The sequence below is a fragment of the Stomoxys calcitrans genome, chromosome 2 (genome assembly GCF_963082655.1).
Source record: "Stomoxys calcitrans chromosome 2, idStoCalc2.1, whole genome shotgun sequence".
NCBI lineage: Eukaryota > Metazoa > Arthropoda > Insecta > Diptera > Muscidae > Stomoxys > Stomoxys calcitrans.
Genome location: NC_081553.1, coordinates 210,268,521 through 210,286,525, shown reverse-complemented (window position 1 = coordinate 210,286,525; position 18,005 = coordinate 210,268,521). Strand labels below are relative to the sequence as shown.

The 18,005-nt window shown below is 35.6% G+C and overlaps 3 protein-coding genes across 3 annotated transcripts; 1 reads left to right on the top strand and 2 right to left on the bottom strand.

The window, feature by feature from the left end:
* Positions 1 to 2,396: 2,396 nt before the first annotated feature.
* Positions 2,397 to 3,424, bottom strand: LOC106087200 (thymidylate kinase). The gene has a single exon (XM_013252163.2). It carries the CDS (start codon positions 3,308 to 3,310, stop codon positions 2,639 to 2,641), a length of 672 nt encoding a protein of 223 aa, XP_013107617.1. The 5' UTR covers positions 3,311 to 3,424; the 3' UTR covers positions 2,397 to 2,638.
* A 1,560-nt stretch (positions 3,425 to 4,984) lies between these two features.
* On the top strand, positions 4,985 to 6,058 carry LOC106087218 (uncharacterized). The gene has a single exon (XM_013252192.2). The coding sequence runs from the start codon at positions 5,107 to 5,109 to the stop codon at positions 5,968 to 5,970; it is 864 nt and encodes a 287-aa protein (XP_013107646.1). The 5' UTR covers positions 4,985 to 5,106; the 3' UTR covers positions 5,971 to 6,058.
* Positions 5,980 to 7,699, bottom strand: LOC106087217 (protein Peter pan). The gene is made up of 3 exons (XM_013252191.2): positions 7,117 to 7,699; positions 6,860 to 7,044; positions 5,980 to 6,797 (listed from the first exon to the last, which is right to left on the bottom strand). Exons 1-3 carry the CDS (start codon positions 7,624 to 7,626, stop codon positions 6,071 to 6,073), a joined length of 1,422 nt encoding a protein of 473 aa, XP_013107645.1. The 5' UTR covers positions 7,627 to 7,699; the 3' UTR covers positions 5,980 to 6,070.
* Between the last annotated feature and the right edge of the window lie 10,306 nt (positions 7,700 to 18,005).

Sequence of the window (18,005 nt, the reverse complement as noted above, 5' to 3'; positions counted from 1 at the left end):
CCAAATATCATCAATGGCCGGAGTTTTGCTGTTGTATAGTAGCTGCTGTCGCGTATTTCCATTGTCCAATCTAGGGCATTATTTTATACACTTCACACAATCTAGTGATAATGCAGCTTTATATATTCGACAGCGCGTTGGGACCCATAACTCTTCAAAAGCTTCACTATTAGATTTAGTAAGTCCAGCTTACAAAATAATAGCCAAAAAAGCATCAAACTCCTTCAAAATGATTGATTTCCATTCCTTTACTTTCGGATTTGCCAAATTCCATGCAACGTTCACTTCCCTGCCTTCCCGATTTGATTCGCGTATTTTGATGTACGCCATAACTTCGGTGATGAGCGAGCGGAATATGATAAAAGGATCATATGTGGTTCCTACTGGTCCCGAAAAACATGCTAAAAAACATTGCATTTATTAACGATTTCTTGAAATTTCAGTACAAGGACCTCAGCGGACCTTTTCTTACGCTCCCGCTAAATACATTTTAAAATCAATAGAAACTAAATTATGGTCGGATCGCTTTGAATTTTTTTTAAACGATTCTACTTAAAATTTCCTTGGAATACATGTGTGGGCGTCGGGTATACATCCCATGGACGATAAAGAAGTAATTTCAGTTTGAAAATTAAAAAGGGACCCCAGGGACTTTCTCACCCGCCGTAGGTTCAACAGAGCACGCATTTTGATAATAAAATTGAATAATTTGCAAGCGTTGTTCGTTTATAAGACGATTCATTATAGATGTTTGAAAGTAAAACAAAAAACGAAACGTGCGTGACCTGTGTTTGCCAAAAAAGATAATTGGTAAAAAATCACCCTTTATTTACTAGTGCATTTTCCAATTGCAGCCTTACTGTCGGAGAAGATATTTATGGTTACCACTTCTCATATTACAAAGATCTCTGCTGGATACAGCCTACGGAATAAAAGTGAACATCTCGATATGTATATCTTATTCTTGAGAGTATGCACTAAATTCAAAATGCTCATCTAGCGCTGAACCATCCTTGTAGAAGTTTGGTTTCCAGTGGATCTTTAGCCAGAAGTTGTCAACTTGTGCAATACAAGTTACATTGAGTTACCATCTATATAGACCCAATCCCATGGCAGCCGGTTGTACATACCGGATTGAGCCGATGGAGTTCTTCATCGACAAGGGATTCCGCCTCAGTATATAACACACAGCTACAACAACAACATCAATATAAACCCATTTTTTATAGAACTACTTTTGATTTTAACAGAAATTCTTCCAGCGATGTGGATTTGACTCATAAATTTTAATAGCATTATTTGATTTTTAGTAAACGTTTTATTTAATTTTATTTATTTTTTTAATTGGAGCAAGGAAATGTGGTAACCAAAAATAATCCCAGCTCTGAACGACAGTGAGCACGCCACAGGTTGGATTCTGAGCTCCTATTTGTGTGGTGTTCATCGTTGTTGTTGTTGTAGCAGTATGTTGTGTTCCATCTTCTTGGTTCTGTTGAATATCCAGACCCAGCAACTCTGCGACTAGGGTGGGTTGTGTCCAGAGGGATCTGCGTCTGAGTCGAGTGGGTCTTGCAGGGCGTTAAACAGGTTGTTGTTCGATATGACAAGACGAGTTTTTGAAGCCTTTAAATAACCAAGGGCGATGACGTTTCAATGGCAATCTTATCTATAGACTGAATGGTTCGTCTATGGAGGTGGAAGAGGATCGCTTATTCCGCATACAAAAGTGGCTACAACACCAAGGTAGCCGTTAAAATATCACAGTTGTCTTCCACAACGGGGCCTGAAGCTATGATCGTACAATCGTATTCGTATGATACGATCTTCGGCCCTCCTTAGGGTGAGGAGGCAGATGTCAATCCCCAAATTGTATTGCCTGGGTATTTGTGTTGAAAGTCATAATATCCCTCAATATAAAGAACTGCGTGTCTGTTTCTCAAGAAGTCAAATCAGGAGCTATATGTATCAGGTTATTGATCGATTTCAGGTTAACCCCATAACAATTACGGCCTTCTGGTTGCCAAAAAGTCAAATCAGAAAATTGTCTTCTATAGATGGATAGTGGAAGTCATAACTAAATTCATCAAACAAAATTCCAGCAAAACCGAGTAGTTGTGCGTTTCACAGAATCTGAAAGCCGAGCCGTGTGGAAGCTGTATAACATATTAAAGGCACAAGCAAACTGCTGAGTTGTTACCATGCTTGCATTACTAAAGCATGATGCATATATCTATTTTTATATTCTTTTATATTATGCTGCCCATGTCTATATGTGTGTTCAATCGTTTTTCATCAAAATATTAATGTTGATACTTTATTTTCCAACAATGGATACAAAAGTTATAAATAACACCATAAGCTTAAAGATTCTACCTTGCTACACAATCAATATGAAATCCTTGTATAGTCTAATCAATTTTTAACATTTTATTGAAATTAAGTTTTTAAAGTTTTTGGTTATAGTACTGCAGAGAAATTATTTGTTTTGAAAAAAAAGTTTGAACCAACAGCCAGATATTTGAAATTAATTACAGAGTTCGAGATCTGCGTCATCGATACATATGTACAAATATTTTGAGCTTTTCGTGTAGGGAATGTGTTCAATGTACATATCATCAATAAAAACGCATGCAAATGTTTAACATGCATCTGCATGATATTTTTCTGTCCATTTCAATATTCGGGTTGCAGTTGTTTCAACTTCCTTTAATACTTGCAAAGCTTTCTCCTTAATAATGGAATGTATCACTTCCTTTGGCTGACTTGCATCGATTTCATACCAATAGCTTTTTTCCGAATTGTAAATGTCATCAAAGACTTTGCCAACTTTCTGTTGAAATTCCTCCCTTTCGTAACGTTCTTCGCCAAAATTTCCTCGATCCAGCAATGCGTCAATGGACGTTTTCAAATAAAAAACCAAATCAGGCCTAGGTAGACCAGTTTCGGGACCCATACACCATTCTTTTGACATGCCTTTGGCCGTGCTATATGCTATGCCACTGTATGAATAGCGATCTACCACTAGAGTAGTGCCTGAATTTAATTGTTCAATGATTTCATTTTTATGTTCCCATCTATTCGCGGTAAAGAGTAAATGGATGGTTTCATCATTCAATTGCTGCTTATTGGTCAGATATGCATTTATAACCTGGCCGATATTTGATGTGCGCTCCGGAAATGCCATATATTTGACGGGTACGGAGTTGTTTTGTAAGAATTCCACCAAGCTGCGGGATTGCGTGGATTTTCCACAACGATCACATCCTTCCAAGACAATAAATGCACCACGTTTTATAGAACCAGAAACCATAGCGATACAGATAAAAAAAACTCAAAAAATAGTTTCCAACCTACACTTCTGACGTTTCCAACAAATTTATTTGCCCGCTTTTTTAATATTTTCTACAAACGATAGCAGATGATAACCAATAACTCGACCTAAAAGCGTTTTTCTACAATTGCCACAAGACAAGATATATTCATTTAGGTAGTGGCAGTCGCCCAACATGGGTGGTACCATGACATAATTACCAGTTAGAATACCGTTAACAGCGGAGTACAATTTTTTCTCGCGAGTGCACTATCTGTCAACGAGTTTTGGTTGCGTGTGAGTATTAAAGTTAGGAAATATAACACCCACAAACAACGAAAAATGGCGGGGACAGTAACATACACAAAATCAGAGTTGCACTTCACTGCTTTTGGCAGATAGTCCACTCAATATTTTGTTGTTGTGCAACAGCTGCCCCAACCTGAAAATGAATATATCTATAATACACACACACACACACAACCACAACTCGTGACAGATAGTGCACTCGGGAAAAAATTTTACTCAGCTGTTTATAGTACACTACCTGGTAATTATGTCATGGGTGGTACATACCATGCGGGCGCATTTGTTTGCGGAGTTGCATGTTTGTTAAACAAGGAAAATTAGAATGGTTTGTACAGTCTGTGTTACATAACAAAGGCACGCAAGCATCTGACGGACTTAAAAAAGAAAACATATTATTTTGATTAGTTTTCACGTAATTATGTCTTCGCAAGGGAAGGATCTTTGTCGCCTGATGAAGGTTGTCCACGTGAGAACTGAGGAGAAAGCCCGTCGCAGTTCGAAGAGGGGCATTCTGAAAGATCTGAATATTATTCCAATGCGTGTCACATTGCTGTGTGACACGCAACCATGATTTTCAGGGTCACTCTGCCCATCTCCCAGACATCGGATACTATAAGAGTGTTCAAAACGGGTTGAGGACGGATTTAAGGTACTCGACTTGAGATAAATTTATATTCTTCAGTACCAATGTAGAGATTCCGTCGGGGCCCAATGCGTTGGATGACTTTGCGCCACGGATGACATTCGTAACTTCGTATACGATAAATTGTGATGGCTGTCCTTCGGACCAGTCACAATTACGTTGCCAGAAGTGTCTGAGGTGCGACCATCCCTTCTACCGGGGTTCGAGAGCGACTTAACAGTAGACCACAGCTTGCCTAAACTAGTGCCTAAGTTAAATTGCTACACGTGTTCCAGTTACAAATTCTGCTTATGTTCGTAGACTACCCCGTTTATCTCTAGATTCAGCTCGCTGATGGTGGGGTCCGTGTAACTCAACCTAAAGGGCACATATGGCTATGTTTAACCGTATATTCGCAAGCACGTGCGCCCCAAAGTATATAACTACACCTTGCACGTGTTACTTTTCCCACTGCTGTGCAACTGTTTACACGGACACAAGATAAATCTAATTAATAAAATTTACTACATGTTTAACAATCTTTTTTTTACTCATGTAAGTCGAGTCTCCCACTCCAACATCTGTTTTTCCTTTATGAAATCAGCGGGTTTTGACTCAAGGACGAAAGATCGTTGCTCATTTTGAGTGAAAGAGTTTAAGGAAAAAGGCAGTTCATTTAATTTTAATTTAATATGTCTTGCTCGAACAGACCTTTTGTCTATGCAAAGCTCTATTCACTTTGACAGCTGCCACTGAGGCTTCAACATCATTCATTTTTGACCGAATTGGTGGAATTTGCGAGAAAGAAATCAAAACACCAAAACAAAAAGAAGTTAATAATAACAATCCAACATTGCATTGCTAAATGGTTCACAACATGGAGTGGTACATTGGAAGTGAATGGCAATTGGAACGTAAAGGTCTTCACAAGAAAGTTTTAGAACATAAATTTACCAAACTGGAAAAACCCTTTCCAGTTTCGAAAGTCTTAATTTCGGTGTCCAATGTGGAAAATCTAAACGGACGTGAATCGAAATATTTAGCCGCTGATAAGCTGGATCAGGATCAATGTATGGAAATGGGCACAGCCCTGTGTCCTGTGGACTACTATTTGGAGCTTATGATTCAACAAATGATAATAGGAGAGAAAGCTTTATGTACCATAAGAACCAAGGAGCCAGGAAAATCAATTAAAATAACACTTTCCCTTAAAAAAATAATAGAATCGAAGGAAATACAAAAACTTACAGTGCCAGAAATGTATGAATTAGCCTTGAAGTACAAAGAGAATGGAGTGAAAATGTTTAAATCTTATCCAGTATTTGCCCACGAATACTTTGCAAAAGCTGCCAAGTGTTTGATTTCTTTCAAGGACTTTGAGAATTTAACTAAAAAATCAGATGGTGTTTCTGGAAAAGATATGCATGATCTTTTGATACAAATTCAAACCAACCTAGCAGCATGCCTTCTGACTGCAAAGCGTTATGATGATGTTATTTACCAAACAAAATTTGTTGAGTCCCAAAAGTGTCCTTCGGAGAAAAGCATTTATCGTAGAGCAATGGCTTATTTCCATATGTCTGAATTTGATTTGGCACAAAAAACCATAGAAAAACTACCTGATTTCAAAGACAAAAAGGAATTTGCCAGTTTGTACCAAAAAATAGTAGACCGACGAAAGAGCAGCAATGACAATTACAAGGGTATGGTGAAGAAAATGTTTGGGTAAAAAGAAAGATTTACTTTTAAAAGTCTTTATTATTTAAGTTATGCTTAAACTATATAAAAATAAAGGAATTTTGTAAAAACTCCTTCAATTATTTACATTGTTATTTCTTTTTATTAAATTTGAAGGTTTTCTTGTCCTTAAAGCCTGTTTTGCCTTTACCACCTATGGTTCTTTTGCCTTTAAATCTACTGCTTTCTTTGCCTTCGAACGGTTTCTTGCCTTTGAAACTATTTTTCTCTTTATTTCCAAACGATTTATGGCTATTCTCCTTTGAGGTTTTCATGTCCAATTTTGGCTTTTTACTCTTAAAGCTGTGAGGTAATTTGGTTCGTTTTCTTGATTCGGGTTCTGTCGATTTAAAAAGTTCCTCGTCAGGCTCTTCGCCTACTTCATCTTTGTAGTAAACAGCGTCATCATCTAAATCACTGGCGGCACCAATTTCTTCCTCTCCAGCATTCTCTTGATTTTCGCTGTATGCTCCACCCACAGCATTTTTCTCCTTCTTCTGAAGTTCCTTCAGTTTCTTGGCACGATTTTCGGCTTGCTGTTTTTTACGTTGTTCCTTTAACTTTTGTTTTTTCTCAACCATTTTTCGCAAAGCCTCCTTTTCTTCTTCGGTTTTAACAATATGATCATGGTATAGAACCTCTCCGGTGAGAAGGCCATCCTCGATTTTCATAAGCTGCAATGTCATGCGGGGTCCAATTTCTTGAAGCTGTACAGCCGATTTATTGTTTTCCAAATTTCCCTTACGTTTAAGCGTTTGTGGAAGAACAACTTGGGAGTTTTCATCATCCTCCGCTTCAGACTCGGAGGCATTACCATCTCTAATGGAAATATTCGAAAGATACAAAATTCAAAATACTTTTAACATAAATAGTAAACTTACTGCATAATAAAGTCGGCTATATCTTCACATTTTGCCAAATTCGGTATTTTACCCATTACCAGTTTCTTAACACCTTTTGTGAGACCCACAGGGACTACTTGTATGGAATAATGTCGCATATCTACCAAATTTGTTTCGGCATTGTAGGAAAACAGAACACAGCGTCTTATGGTGGCTATATTAATCTTTAGAAAAATACATGGCAAAAAGTAAATAAAAAAAAATTATTGAATGTTATACAAGCGATGTCATCATACCTCTGCCAAGTTGATTGCGGGAAACATATTTTGAAACGTATGTGCCATTAGTTTCAAATGTTTGCCATCACCTGTGAAATTATTCATTACCACCAATGGAGAGTGCTTAAAGATGCTATCATCTACAAATTGTTTCTTGTTCAGGGATATCACATCTCTGGCCAAGGTAAATTGATGCACCTTAAATGTTAGCGTGGGCCCTCTGGGCAGCCGAGCCACTTTAAAGGACAACTGAGTTGCGGCTTTGTTAAATATACCCATGTGAGATACATGGAAGAAACTGCTAACCGCCACAAAATCTTTTATGCGATTTATCTTCTTTTCTTTTAATTCACTCGCAGTGAATGGTTCCATAATTTTACGAAAATCCAATGTTAGATCTGTGATAAATGGACACGACAGACCACGATGGATAATAAAAGAATGTGGAGCTTCTGCCAGTTCATGGGGTTCACTTTCCTTAAAGGCAGCCGTGCGCTTTTTAGGATGTTTCTTTTTTGATTTACCCATTGCAGTTTTATATCCTTTATGTTAATGTTTTAAAATAATAATAGCTGTACACCGCGTGTTCACCAGATCAACAGTGGACGACCATAATCAAAACAAAAAGGGGCAACACGTGAAATGTCAAAATAATAATTCAAATTAGTCGAACGTATCAATTTGCGGTAATTTCAATACATTAAGCTGAGTATTCTGTTCAGCTCTTCAGGCGGAATGCTGTCAAACACCATATAAAAAAACGTGGGTAAATATATAGGCGGAAAAGTAGACTCTGCTTCTAGCGAGGAAAATTGCAAAAAACTACTATGGTGTTTGACAGCATTACGCTTGAAAAGCTGAACGAAATACTCAGCTTAACTGGGAAACGCAATTGTTAAAACCGATTTTGCCTTCGCAGTTCTACTTTACGCATCACCAAAAATTCAAATGCCACTGATAGATTCGCAAACCCAGGTTCGAGTTCACCGGCTGGCAATTTATTTGTTTCTTAGAATTTTTAGAAAATTCGGCGTAATTTTTTTATATTTTTCATTAAAAAAATTTGTATAAAAGTGATTTCTTTACTTTTTTAATTAAATTTAATTGAGAATCTTATTTGCTGTACAGTAGATTATAAAATTGTTTAAGTAGAGTAATAGAAGTAGAGAGAGTGACAGAGAAAAAACCGAGGGCAAGTAGAAAAATAAAAAATATTTTTATCAAACATGGGCAAATGTCCAAAGAAATCAATTACGGAACTAGTTTGATGGAATTAGTATCAGCACTAGTTTCAGCGTCAACTGGTTACTCCAATGACAAACCTATGTTAAATTCACCAGTTGTTAACACTGAAAGTAGTCAGGAGTATAATTAGTTGTGCTTACTTTGGAACTAGTGAATAAACAGATTTGGAACTAGTAGTCAGGCCTACAGACGATAAAAACAAAGTGAATGCAAACAAATTTAAGTTCTTAATACCATCAAATCTGGCCGGCTTTTATCAGCTGTTCGCGTGAGATAGTCTTTAAATAATTCATCAAGAGCCACTGCTGTAACTTCCTTAGTTTTGCAAACTTCAAAATTTTTCGGACACCGTTGGAATCATGAATAAAATGTCTTTCCTTGAAAACTTAAGAGTATTGCTTCAAAATCGAATAATTTATATCCAAAAACTTTAAACGAAACCAACGTGAGTTTGCTATTGCTATAACTCCCACAGTTTTGCGAATTTTATATTACATTTTTTATACACCTTTGATTTCGTGACGAAAATCTTTTCCGCAGAGGTGCTGGATAAAGCGATACTGTAAAGGTTGCTATGAAACACATAGCAAAAACCAATTTATTTTGGGCGTAAAAATTCAAAGTCGTTTTCAAGGCCAACAACGCTGTAACTCCTACATTTTTTCGAATTTCGAAAATTTTTAAGCATTCCGCAGTTCGAAATTCGAAGACGATCCATAAAAAAAGCTGTATTACTTGAAATTTCACATTTTTTTGCATTTTTTTAGCAAATGAAAATTTTCAATTTTTGATGGGAAAAAATTTTTTGAGTTGAGTATACAATATTGAAGAAAAAGGCAAAAAATTCGGTTAAGTGCAACTCCTATGTTTTTCCTTCAAGGAACAAGCTCAAAATCGCATAATCAATATCCAAAAATGCAAAAAAATCAACGTGGGTCTGAAATTGCTGTAACATCCTTAGTTTTGCGAACTTCAAAATTCTGAGCACACCGTTGGATTCGCGAAGAAAATCTCTTTCCGTAGAGGTGCTGCATAAAGCGATACTGTAAAGGTTGCTATGAAAAACATAGCAAAAACCAATTTATTTTGGGCGTAAAAATTCAAAGTCGTTTTCAAGGCCAACAACGCTGCAACTCCTACATTTTTTTCGAATTTCGAAAATTTTTAAGCATTCCGCAGTTCGAAATTCGAAGACGATTCGGAAACTAAGCAGTATAACTTGAAATTTCACGTTTTATTTTTTTGCGTTTTTTTAGCAAAGGCTAGCCCCTTATGAAAACTTTCAATTTTTGATGCGAAAAAGTTTTTCGAGTTGAGTATACAATATTGAAGATAATGGCAAAAAATTCGGTTAAGTGCAACTCCTATGTTTCTCCTTCAAGGAACAAGCTCAAAATCGCATAATCAATATCCGAAAAATGCAAAAAAATCAACGTGGCTCTGAAATTGCTGTAACATCCTTAGTTTTCCGAACTTCAAAATTCTGAGCACACCGTTGGATTCGTGAAGAAAATCTCTTTCCGTAAAGGTGCTGCATAAAGCGATACTGTAAAGGTTGCTATGAAAAACATAGCAAAAACCAATTTATTTTGGGCGTAAAAATTCAAAGTCGTTTTTAAGGCCAACAACGCTGTAACTCCTACATTTTTTCGAATTTCGAAAATTTTTAAGCATTCCGCAGTTCGAAATTCGAAGACGATTCGGAAACTAAGCAGTATAACTTGAAATTTCACATTTTATTTTTTTGCGTTTTTTTTATGAAAACTTTAAATTTTTGATGCGAAAAAGTTTTTCGAGTTGAGTATACAATATTGAAGATAATGGCAAAAAATTCGGTTAAGTGCAACTCCTATGTTTCTCCTTCAAGGAACAAGCTCAAAATCGCATAATCAATATCCGAAAAATGCAAAAAAATCAACGTGGCTCTGAAATTGCTGTAACATCCTTAGTTTTCCGAACTTCAAAATTCTGAGCACACCGTTGGATTCGTGAAGAAAATCTCTTTCCGTAAAGGTGCTGCATAAAGCGATACTGTAAAGGTTGCTATGAAAAACATAGCAAAAACCAATTTATTTTGGGCGTAAAAATTCAAAGTCGTTTTCAAGGCCAACAACGCTGCAACTCCTACATTTTTTTCGAATTTTGAAAATTTTTAAGCATTCCGCAGTTCGAAATTCGAAGACGATTCGGAAACTAAGCAGTATAACTTGAAATTTCACATTTTATTTTTTTGCGTTTTTTTAGCAAAGGCTAACCCCTTATGAAAATTTTCAATTTTTGATGCGAAAAAGTTTTTCAAGTTGAGTATACAATATTGAAGATAATGGCAAAAAATTCGGTTAAGTGCAACTCCTATGTTTCTCCTTCAAGGAACAAGCTCAAAATCGCATAATCAATATTCGAAAAATGCAAAAAAATCAACGTGGCTCTGAAATTGCTGTAACATCCTTAGTTTTCCGAACTTCAAAATTCTGAGCACACCGTTGGATTCGTGAAGAAAATCTCTTCCCGTAGAGGTGCTGCATAAAGCGATACTGTAAAGGTTGCTATGAAAAACATAGCAAAAACCAATTTATTTTGGGCGTAAAAATTCAAAGTCGTTTTCAAGGCCAACAACGCTGCAACTCCTACATTTTTTTCGAATTTCGAAAATTTTTAAGCATTCCGCAGTTCGAAATTCGAAGACGATTCGGAAACTAAGCAGTATAACTTGAAATTTCACATTTTATTTTTTTGCGTTTTTTTAGCAAAGGCTAACCCCTTATGAAAATTTTCAATTGTTGATGCGAAAAAGTTTTTCAAGTTGAGTATACAATATTGAAGAAAATGGCAAAAAATTCGGTTAAGTGCAACTCCTATGATTCTCCTTCAAGGAACAAGCTCAAAATCGCATAATCAATATCCGAAAAATGCAAAAAAAATCAACGTGAGTTTGAAATTGCTGTAACATCCTTAGTTTTGCGAACTTCAAAATTCTGAGCACACCGTTGGATTCGTGAAGAAAATCTCTTTCCGTAATGGTGCTGGATGAAGCAATACTCTCTTCTATTTCCTTGAAAACTTTACGAGTATTGCTTCAAAATCGCATAATTGATATCGAAAAATTCAAAAAAACCAACGTGAGTTTGCAACTGCTGTAACTTCCCCAGTTTTGCGAACCTGACAATTTTTCAGGCACCGTTGGATTCGTGACAAAAAGTTTTTCAAGTTGAGTATACAATATTGAAGAAAATGGCAAAAAATTCGGTTAAGTGCAACTCCTATGATTCTCCTTCAAGGAACAAGCTCAAAATCGCATAATCAATATCCGAAAAATGCAAAAAAAATCAACGTGAGTTTGAAATTGCTGTAACATCCTGAGTTTTGCGAACTTCAAAATTCTGGGCACACCGTTGGATTCGTGAAGAAAATCTCTTTCCGTAGAGGTGCTGCATAAAGCGATACTGTAAAGGTTGCTATGAAAAACATAGCAAAAACCAATTTATTTTGGGCGTAAAAATTCAAAGTCGTTTTCAAGGCCAACAACGCTGTAACTCCTACATTTTTTTTTCGATTTTCGAAAATTTTTAAGCATTCCGCAGTTCGAAATTCGAAGACGATTCGTAAACTAAGCAGTATAACTTGAAATTTCACATTTTATTTTTTTGCGTTTTTTAGCAAGGCTAACCCCTTATGAAAATTTTAAATTTTTGATGCGAAAAAGTTTTTCAAGTTGAGTATACAATATTGAAGAAAATGGCAAACAATTCGGTTAAGTGCAACTCATATGTTTCTCCTTCAAGGAACAAGCTCAAAATCGCATAATCAATATCCGAAAAATGCAAAAAAATCAACGTGGCTCTGAAATTGCTGTAACATCCTTAGTTTTCCGAACTTCAAAATTCTGAGCACACCGTTGGATTCGTGAAGAAAATCTCTTTCCGTAAAGGTGCTGCATAAAGCGATACTGTAAAGGTTGCTATGAAAAACATAGCAAAAACCAATTTATTTTGGGCGTAAAAATTCAAAGTCGTTTTTAAGGCCAACAACGCTGTAACTCCTACATTTTTTCGAATTTCGAAAATTTTTAAGCATTCCGCAGTTCGAAATTCGAAGACGATTCGGAAACTAAGCAGTATAACTTGAAATTTCACATTTTATTTTTTTGCGTTTTTTTAGCAAAGGCTAACCCTTTATGAAAATTTTCAATTTTTGATGCGAAAAAGTTTTTCGAGTTGAGTATACAATATTGAAGATAATGGCAAAAAATTCGGTTAAGTGCAACTCCTATGTTTCTCCTTCAAGGAACAAGCTCAAAATCGCATAATCAATATCCGAAAAATGCAAAAAAATCAACGTGGCTCTGAAATTGCTGTAACATCCTTAGTTTTGCGAACTTCAAAATTCTGAGCACACCGTTGGATTCGTGAAGAAAATCTCTTTCCGTAGAGGTGCTGCATAAAGCGATACTGTAAAGGTTGCTATGAAAAACATAGCAAAAACCAATTTATTTTGGGCGTAAAAATTCAAAGTCCTTTTCAAGGCCAACAACGCTGTAACTCCTACATTTTTGTCGAATTTCGAAAATTTTTAAGCATTCCGCAGTTCGAAATTCGAAGACGATTCGGAAACTAAGCAGTATAACTTGAAATTTCACATTTTATTTTTTTGCGTTTTTTTTTTAGCAAAGGCTAACCCCTTATGAAAATTTTCAATTTTTGATGCGAAAAAGTTTTTCGAGTTGAGTATACAATTTTGAAGATAATGGCAAAAAAATTCGGTTAAGTGCAACTCCTATGTTTCTCCTTCAAGGAACAAGCTCAAAATCGCATAATCAATATCCGAAAAATGCAAAAAAATCAACGTGGCTCTGAAATTGCTGTAACATCCTTAGTTTTGCGAACTTCAAAATTCTGAGCACACCGTTGGATTCGTGAAGAAAATCTCTTTCCGTAGAGGTGCTGCATAAAGCGATACTGTAAAGGTTGCTATGAAAAACATAGCAAAAACCAATTTATTTTGGGCGTAAAAATTCAAAGTCGTTTTCAAGGCCAACAACGCTGTAACTCCTACATTTTTTCGAATTTCGAAAATTTTTAAGCATTCCGCAGTTCGAAATTCGAAGACGATTCGGAAACTAAGCAGTATAACTTGAAATTTCACATTTTATTTTTTTGCGTTTTTTTTTAGCAAAGGCTAACCCCTTATGAAAATTTTCAATTTTTGATGCGAAAAAGTTTTTCGAGTTGAGTATACAATTTTGAAGATAATGGCAAAAAATTCGGTTAAGTGCAACTCCTAGGTTTCTCCTTCAAGGAACAAGCTCAAAATCGCATAATCAATATCCGAAAAATGCAAAAAAATCAACGTGGCTCTGAAATTGCTGTAACATCCTTAGTTTTGCGAACTTCAAAATTCTGAGCACACCGTTGGATTCGTGAAGAAAATCTCTTTCCGTAAAGGTGCTGCATAAAGCGATACGGTAAAGGTTGCTATGAAAAACATAGCAAAAAACAATTTATTTTGGGCGTAAAAATTCAAAGTCGTTTTCAAGGCCAACAACGCTGTAACTCCTACATTTTTTCGAATTTCGAAAATTTTTAAGCATTCCGCAGTTCGAAATTCGAAGACGATTCGGAAACTAAGCAGTATAACTTGAAATTTCACATTTTATTTTTTTGCGTTTTTTTAGCAAAGGCGAACCCCTTATGAAAATTTTCAATTTTTGATGCGAAAAAGTTTTTCGAGTTGAGTACACAATATTGAAGATAATGGCAAAAAATTCGGTTAAGTGCAACTCCTATGTTTCTCCTTCAAGGAACAAGCTCAAAATCGCATAATCAATATCCGAAAAATGCAAAAAACTCAACGTGGCTCTGAAATTGCTGTAACATCCTTAGTTTTGCGAACTTCAAAATTCTGAGCACACCGTTGGATTCGTGAAGAAAATCTCTTTCCGTAGAGGTGCTGCATAAAGCGATACTGTAAAGGTTGCTATGAAAAACATAGCAAAAACCAATTTATTTTGGGCGTAAAAATTCAAAGTCGTTTTCAAGGACAACAACGCTGTAACTCCTACATTTTTTCGAATTTCGAAAATTTTTAAGCATTCCGCAGTTCGAAATTCGAAGACGATTCGGAAACTAAGCAGTATAACTTGAAATTTCACATTTTATTTTTTTGCGTTTTTTTAGCAAAGGCGAACCCCTTATGAAAATTTTCAATTTTTGATGCGAAAAAGTTTTTCGAGTTGAGTACACAATATTGAAGATAATGGCAAAAAATTCGGTTAAGTGCAACTCCTATGTTTCTCCTTCAAGGAACAAGCTCAAAATCGCATAATCAATATCCGAAAAATGCAAAAAACTCAACGTGGCTCTGAAATTGCTGTAACATCCTTAGTTTTGCGAACTTCAAAATTCTGAGCACACCGTTGGATTCGTGAAGAAAATCTCTTTCCGTAGAGGTGCTGCATAAAGCGATACTGTAAAGGTTGCTATGAAAAACATAGCAAAAACCAATTTATTTTGGGCGTAAAAATTCAAAGTCGTTTTCAAGGACAACAACGCTGTAACTCCTACATTTTTTCGAATTTCGAAAATTTTTAAGCATTCCGCAGTTCGAAATTCGAAGACGATTCGGAAACTAAGCAGTATAACTTGAAATTTCACATTTTATTTTTTTGCGTTTTTTTAGCAAAGGCTAACCCCTTATGAAAATTTTCAATTTTTGATGCGAAAAAGTTTTTCAAGTTGAGTATACAATATTGAAGATAATGGCAAAAAATTCGGTTAAGTGCAACTCCTATGATTCTCCTTCAAGGAACAAGCTCAAAATCGCATAATCAATATCCGAAAAATGCAAAAAAATCAACGTGGCTCTGAAATTGCTGTAACATCCTTAGTTTTCAAAATTCAAAATTCTGAGCACACCGTTGGATTCGTGAAGAAAATCTCTTTCCGTAAAGGTGCTGCATAAAGCGATACTGTTAAGGTTGCTATGAAAAACATAGCAAAAACCAATTTATTTTGGGCGTAAAAATTCAAAGTCCTTTTCAAGGCCAACAACGCTGTAACTCCTACATTTTTGTCGAATTTCGAAAATTTTTAAGCATTCCGCAGTTCGAAATTCGAAGACGATTCGGAAACTAAGCAGTATAACTTGAAATTTCACATTTTATTTTTTTGCGTTTTTTTTTAGCAAAGGCTAACCCCTTATGAAAATTTTCAATTTTTGATGCGAAAAAGTTTTTCGAGTTGAGTATACAATTTTGAAGATAATGGCAAAAAAATTCGGTTAAGTGCAACTCCTATGTTTCTCCTTCAAGGAACAAGCTCAAAATCGCATAATCAATATCCGAAAAATGCAAAAAAATCAACGTGGCTCTGAAATTGCTGTAACATCCTTAGTTTTGCGAACTTCAAAATTCTGAGCACACCGTTGGATTCGTGAAGAAAATCTCTTTCCGTAGAGGTGCTGCATAAAGCGATACTGTAAAGGTTGCTATGAAAAACATAGCAAAAACCAATTTATTTTGGGCGTAAAAATTCAAAGTCGTTTTCAAGGCCAACAACGCTGTAACTCCTACATTTTTTCGAATTTCGAAAATTTTTAAGCATTCCGCAGTTCGAAATTCGAAGACGATTCGGAAACTAAGCAGTATAACTTGAAATTTCACATTTTATTTTTTTGCGTTTTTTTTTAGCAAAGGCTAACCCCTTATGAAAATTTTCAATTTTTGATGCGAAAAAGTTTTTCGAGTTGAGTATACAATTTTGAAGATAATGGCAAAAAATTCGGTTAAGTGCAACTCCTAGGTTTCTCCTTCAAGGAACAAGCTCAAAATCGCATAATCAATATCCGAAAAATGCAAAAAAATCAACGTGGCTCTGAAATTGCTGTAACATCCTTAGTTTTGCGAACTTCAAAATTCTGAGCACACCGTTGGATTCGTGAAGAAAATCTCTTTCCGTAGAGGTGCTGCATAAAGCGATACTGTAAAGGATGCTATGAAAAACATAGCAAAAACCAATTTATTTTGGGCGTAAAAATTCAAAGTCCTTTTCAAGGCCAACAACGCTGTAACTCCTACATTTTTGTCGAATTTCGAAAATTTTTAAGCATTCCGCAGTTCGAAATTCGAAGACGATTCGGAAACTAAGCAGTATAACTTGAAATTTCACATTTTATTTTTTTGCGTTTTTTTTTAGCAAAGGCTAACCCCTTATGAAAATTTTCAATTTTTGATGCGAAAAAGTTTTTCGAGTTGAGTATACAATTTTGAAGATAATGGCAAAAAAATTCGGTTAAGTGCAACTCCTATGTTTCTCCTTCAAGGAACAAGCTCAAAATCGCATAATCAATATCCGAAAAATGCAAAAAAATCAACGTGGCTCTGAAATTGCTGTAACATCCTTAGTTTTGCGAACTTCAAAATTCTGAGCACACCGTTGGATTCGTGAAGAAAATCTCTTTCCGTAGAGGTGCTGCATAAAGCGATACTGTAAAGGTTGCTATGAAAAACATAGCAAAAACCAATTTATTTTGGGCGTAAAAATTCAAAGTCGTTTTCAAGGCCAACAACGCTGTAACTCCTACATTTTTTCGAATTTCGAAAATTTTTAAGCATTCCGCAGTTCGAAATTCGAAGACGATTCGGAAACTAAGCAGTATAACTTGAAATTTCACATTTTATTTTTTTGCGTTTTTTTTTAGCAAAGGCTAACCCCTTATGAAAATTTTCAATTTTTGATGCGAAAAAGTTTTTCGAGTTGAGTATACAATTTTGAAGATAATGGCAAAAAATTCGGTTAAGTGCAACTCCTAGGTTTCTCCTTCAAGGAACAAGCTCAAAATCGCATAATCAATATCCGAAAAATGCAAAAAAATCAACGTGGCTCTGAAATTGCTGTAACATCCTTAGTTTTGCGAACTTCAAAATTCTGAGCACACCGTTGGATTCGTGAAGAAAATCTCTTTCCGTAGAGGTGCTGCATAAAGCGATACTGTAAAGGATGCTATGAAAAACATAGCAAAAACCAATTTATTTTGGGCGTAAAAATTCAAATTCTGAGCACACCGTTGGATTCGTGAAGAAAATCTCTTTCCGTAGAGGTGCTGCATAAAGCGATACTGTAAAGGTTGCTATGAAAAACATAGCAAAAACCAATTTATTTTGGGCGTAAAAATTCAAAGTCGTTTTCAAGGACAACAACGCTGTAACTCCTACATTTTTTCGAATTTCGAAAATTTTTAAGCATTCCGCAGTTCGAAATTCGAAGACGATTCGGAAACTAAGCAGTATAACTTGAAATTTCACATTTTATTTTTTTGCGTTTTTTTAGCAAAGGCTAACCCCTTATGAAAATTTTCAATTTTTGATGCGAAAAAGTTTTTCAAGTTGAGTATACAATATTGAAGATAATGGCAAAAAAATTCGGTTAAGTGCAACTCCTAGGTTTCTCCTTCAAGGAACAAGCTCAAAATCGCATAATCAATATCCGAAAAATGCAAAAAACTCAACGTGGCTCTGAAATTGCTGTAACATCCTTAGTTTTGCGAACTTCAAAATTCTGAGCACACCGTTGGATTCGTGAAGAAAATCTCTTTCCGTAGAGGTGCTGCATAAAGCGATACTGTAAAGGTTGCTATGAAAAACATAGCAAAAACCAATTTATTTTGGG

What these genes read in the sequence shown, in the direction of transcription:
- LOC106087200 (XM_013252163.2), bottom strand. Translation starts at nt 3,310, where the DNA reads ATGGTTTCTGGTTCTATAAAACGTGGTGCATTTATTGTCTTGGAAGGA.
- LOC106087218 (XM_013252192.2), top strand. Translation starts at nt 5,107, where the DNA reads ATGGTTCACAACATGGAGTGGTACATTGGAAGTGAATGGCAATTGGAA.
- LOC106087217 (XM_013252191.2), bottom strand. Translation starts at nt 7,626, where the DNA reads ATGGGTAAATCAAAAAAGAAACATCCTAAAAAGCGCACGGCTGCCTTT. An exon ending in CCGCAATCAACTTGGCAGAG is followed by an intron (nt 7,045 to 7,116) that starts GTATGATGACAT and finishes ATTTTTCTAAAG; the next exon opens with ATTAATATAGCCACCATAAG. An exon ending in ATAGCCGACTTTATTATGCA is followed by an intron (nt 6,798 to 6,859) that starts GTAAGTTTACTA and finishes TATTTCCATTAG; the next exon opens with AGATGGTAATGCCTCCGAGT.